This window comes from Sycon ciliatum, chromosome 11 (genome assembly GCF_964019385.1).
Source record: "Sycon ciliatum chromosome 11, ocSycCili1.1, whole genome shotgun sequence".
NCBI classification, from domain to species: domain Eukaryota; kingdom Metazoa; phylum Porifera; class Calcarea; order Leucosolenida; family Sycettidae; genus Sycon; species Sycon ciliatum.
The window spans coordinates 3,916,673-3,920,798 of record NC_088653.1 but is presented as its reverse complement, the minus strand read 5'-3'; the positions used below and the strand labels follow the sequence as shown (position 1 = coordinate 3,920,798).

The following is a 4,126-nucleotide window of genomic DNA, read 5'->3' as shown; positions in this document are numbered from 1 at the left end:
CCCATATTTGCCATAGCTACCCAGGCCCTTTATCTTGCCGTTCAGACTTGATCTTTTTCCCACTCTTCAATGTAGTCGTTTCGTTCGTCTTGGTCTCTTGTCTCGTCGTCTATAATGAATGTCGTTCCCCCAACCTACCTGTTCCCGTTGTAGTGTCTGAATAATATGTCGTCAGTCGTCCTTTCCCGATCTTAACATTAGTGGGGTTTTGCATTCCGAATTTCGGTTCGGCGCTCTTCGGTCATTTGTCGAACATCAAAATGTCGAATTTTCGCACCAACGTTTGTTTTGCAAGTCGAAAATGATGTGTTTTCATTTCGTGAGCCCTAGCATCAGCAACGTTCTCTCCCGTGCTCCTATTCTTGCTGATTCCAACGAACTTTGATCGCCCTAAGAGCCGAGGGCCAAACCTGTCTCCTCAGTCGCCTCAGAAAAACCAACTCCATGGCCAAGTCAAATTTTATGAGTATCGCCATAGTCTTTTCAGCTACACAGATGACGGTGAGGACACTCCAGGCGAAAGAGAGTAGACAAGCAGTGGAGGAGCAATCAGAGGTAGCTGACGACGCTGATGTCGCCAAAGACGCCTGTGAAGCGATGCCGAGATAAGAAATCTCTTTGAATAAATCACGCGCTAGCGCTCTTCTACATAAAATTCATCCGAAAAATATTTTCGGCAAAGTGAGCTTTTTCCGAACAAACATGCCGAATCTTCGCGTGCATTTTCGACCTCGCTCCCGCGTGCCGAATCTTTTTGCCGAATTTCGGAATGCAAAACCTCGCTATTGGCGCCCGATTATTGATCGACCCATGACCCTGAGATCATCCCATGCCCAGCCGTTCTCAACCGCCATTCGTGTCGTCTATGTCAACCTCGTCTCGTCCATGTCAGTCTCGTCTCTCCTACGCCAACCTCGTCTCGTCTCTATCAACCTCGTCTCTCCTACGCCAACCTTGTCTCGTCTATGTCAACCTCGTGTCGTTCAAGCCATGCAGGTCAGCTACCTTTCTCTATTTCTCTTTTTTGTATGCGTTCCTTCTTCGTCAAATTTATTTTCGTGAATTTTTTTGTAGTGTGTGGGCGCGCGGGTGTCCTTCATTAATATTAGGGGTCCGATCATGGTGAGCCACGCTCTCTAATTTATGTCGTATATTAAAGTGTAACTAGGCTCTATTAGCCGTGCAAAAAAATATTCATCAGAATACAATTCAAGTCCCTCGTCGAACTCCAATAGTTATTTTTTGTGCCATGTTTTGAAGGGGCGTTTGGGCCCGTTGTTATTGGCAATGTACACACTATAGTATGAGTAGTACAGGAACGTTGACGGTTGTAATGATCTGTAGTGCATTTTTTAGTGCACACATTTGTGAGGCCCGTGCGTTGTGTGTGTGTGTGTGTGCGTGTTTTCTCCTTCAGTCATTTTTTTTAATCTTTTTCTCTCTTTTTTTTCTCAGCGAGGACGCGGGATTTTTTCATGGAGGGGTGGTATGTTAGGTACCTCCTCCCGTACCTTTTCTAGCTGGCCTGCATGCACTTGCGTACTCACCTCAGTTTGTCTCCTTTTGTTCCGTTGGCCTGGGTAGCTACTTGCGCGCCCTTATTTGCCATAGCTACCCAGGCCCTTTATCTTGCCGTTCAGACTTGATCTTTTTCTCACTCTTCAATGTAGTCGTTTTGTTCGTCTTGGTCTCTTGTCTCGTCGTCTATAATGAATGTCGTTCCCCCAACCTACCTGTTCCCATTGTAATGCCTGATTAATAAGTCGTCAGTCGTCCTTTCCCGATCTTAACATATATTTAATCATTGTTCACCATGGGTTACGCTTCAGTCACAACTTTCCACTGATGAATGTGAGAAGAAAATAAATTTTTGTAAACTTTCATGACTTCTTTGTAGTGTGGCGATGACAGCAGAATTTGTTCTCTTTATTGCTATTATAAAATTGTTGTCTCCACGTCGATTATTTGCATTTATTTGTTTGTGTTTATATAGGCACGTTGTGCTTCAGCTCCAGTGCCCTGAGCACTGGAGATTGCGCAGATTGCGCAGGCAATCTGTGAATTCTGGAATTCTCAGGTTACGCAAATTCTCAGATTGCGTGGAACAGACACATTATACTATGATAATAATTATGTGATTAATTTTTTTCTCGGAGAGTATACAAGCTGCCGAAACCACCACGCCACATAAAACCGGTTGGATGTGGGAGCGTATCGAAGTTGATATTTACCATTATGCTCAAAGTGCAGGTTGCCTCAGTTAGAACGATCACAAATTCTATGCATGTGCAGCGTACATGAAGTGAGACCACTTGAAGTGCTGAGATGCATAACCCGCGAAATACTTTTCATCACTTTTCGGACAATGGCTAAACAAGGACTTGTTTTATGTGTGGTTTGTATCTAAATCCAAATTTGGGTTCCAGTTTTGAGCTGGTTCGAGTCAGATTTTGGATTAGAAATTTTGCCTGCGGGTTCTCCAGAAGAATAGTGAGCACTTATGTGATTAACTGGTTTGAGGGTGTACTTATGTGATTGTGCATCTCAGGTCTTCACTTGCCTTCCTTGGAGAGCTGAGCTGTAGGCAACGCTATAGGTCCCATCGCCTAGATCGGAGCACTCGCTGCGGACCGTGTTAGTACTACCAGACGCACTGCAGGTTCTCTCGAGCAACGAATGGTGCGATTGGCTGAGGCCGGACGACAGGGAAAAGTCAGTGAACGACGGGCTGTGCAGTGTGGACAGCGACGACTCGCTTGAATTTATGCTCAACATCCTGCAATGTAATGAAAAACCGTGACAATAAAGAACAACACAGAAACACACACACACACATACACACCCACATGCACAAGCGCAGCAACACACACACACACACACACACACACACACACACACACACACACACACACACACACACACACACACACACACGCAAGCACGCACACACACACACACACACACACACACACACACACACACACACACACACCCATGCACGCACACACACACACACACACACCTTGACATTGACCTTGATACATGTTGCCTTGATAGGTTACACGGTCCCCGTCAGGGGAGACATGGACACACACACACACACACACACACACACTCGCAAATCAAACAGCGTGTAGGTAAAAAATTAGCAAATTCAATGTTGGCGAAACGCATTCCTTATTAAGGGTTGTAGAGCTGTTGCACACAAATTGCATATCCATGCGGGATAGCAATCTTGGCTCCAATACACACACAGACACATACATGCACGCATGCACAAACCCACACCCCCCCCCCCCCCACACACACACACACACATACATGCACAAACCCACATCCCCCCTCCCCCACACACACACACATACATGCACAAACCCACATCCCCCCCCCCCCACACACACACATACATGCACAAACCCACATCCCCTCCCCCCCACACACACACATACATGCACAAACCCACATCCCCCCCCCCCCCCCACACACACACATACATGCACAAACCCACATCCCCCCCCCCCCCCCCCCCACACACACACATACATGCACAAACCCACATCCCCCCCCCCCCCCCCCACACACACACATACATGCACAAACCCACATCCCCCCCCCCCCCCCCCCACACACACACACATACATGCACAAACCCACATTCCCCCCCCCCCCCCCCACACACACAGATACATGCACAAACCCACATCCCCCCCCCCCCACACACACACACACACATACATGCACAAACCCACATCCCCCCCCCCCCCACACACACACACATACATGCACAAACCCACATCCCCCCCCCCCCCACACACACACACACATACATGCACAAACCCACATCCCCCCCCCCCCCCACACACACACACATACATGCACAAACCCACATCCCCCCCCCCCCACACACACACACCTACATGCACAAACCCACATCCCCCCCCCCCCCCCCACACACACACACATACATGCACAAACCCACATCCCCCCCCCCCCCACACACACACATACATGCACAAACCCACATCCCCCCCCCACGCACACACACATACATGCACAAACCCACATCCCCCCCCCACACACACACACACATACATGCACAAACCCCCCCCCCCCCCCACACACACAC

At 48.6% G+C, this 4,126-nt stretch overlaps 1 protein-coding gene across 1 annotated transcript in view; it reads right to left on the bottom strand.

The window, feature by feature from the left end:
• Positions 1-2,544: 2,544 nt before the first annotated feature.
• The window catches only part of LOC135827001 (protein eyes shut-like), a 24,174-nt gene continuing 22,592 nt past the window's right edge, over positions 2,545-4,126 (bottom strand). The window contains exon 12 of the mRNA XM_065339523.1: positions 2,545-2,776. Within this exon, the coding sequence (XP_065195595.1) occupies positions 2,545-2,776 (232 nt within the window). The remainder of the gene's footprint in view (positions 2,777-4,126) is intronic.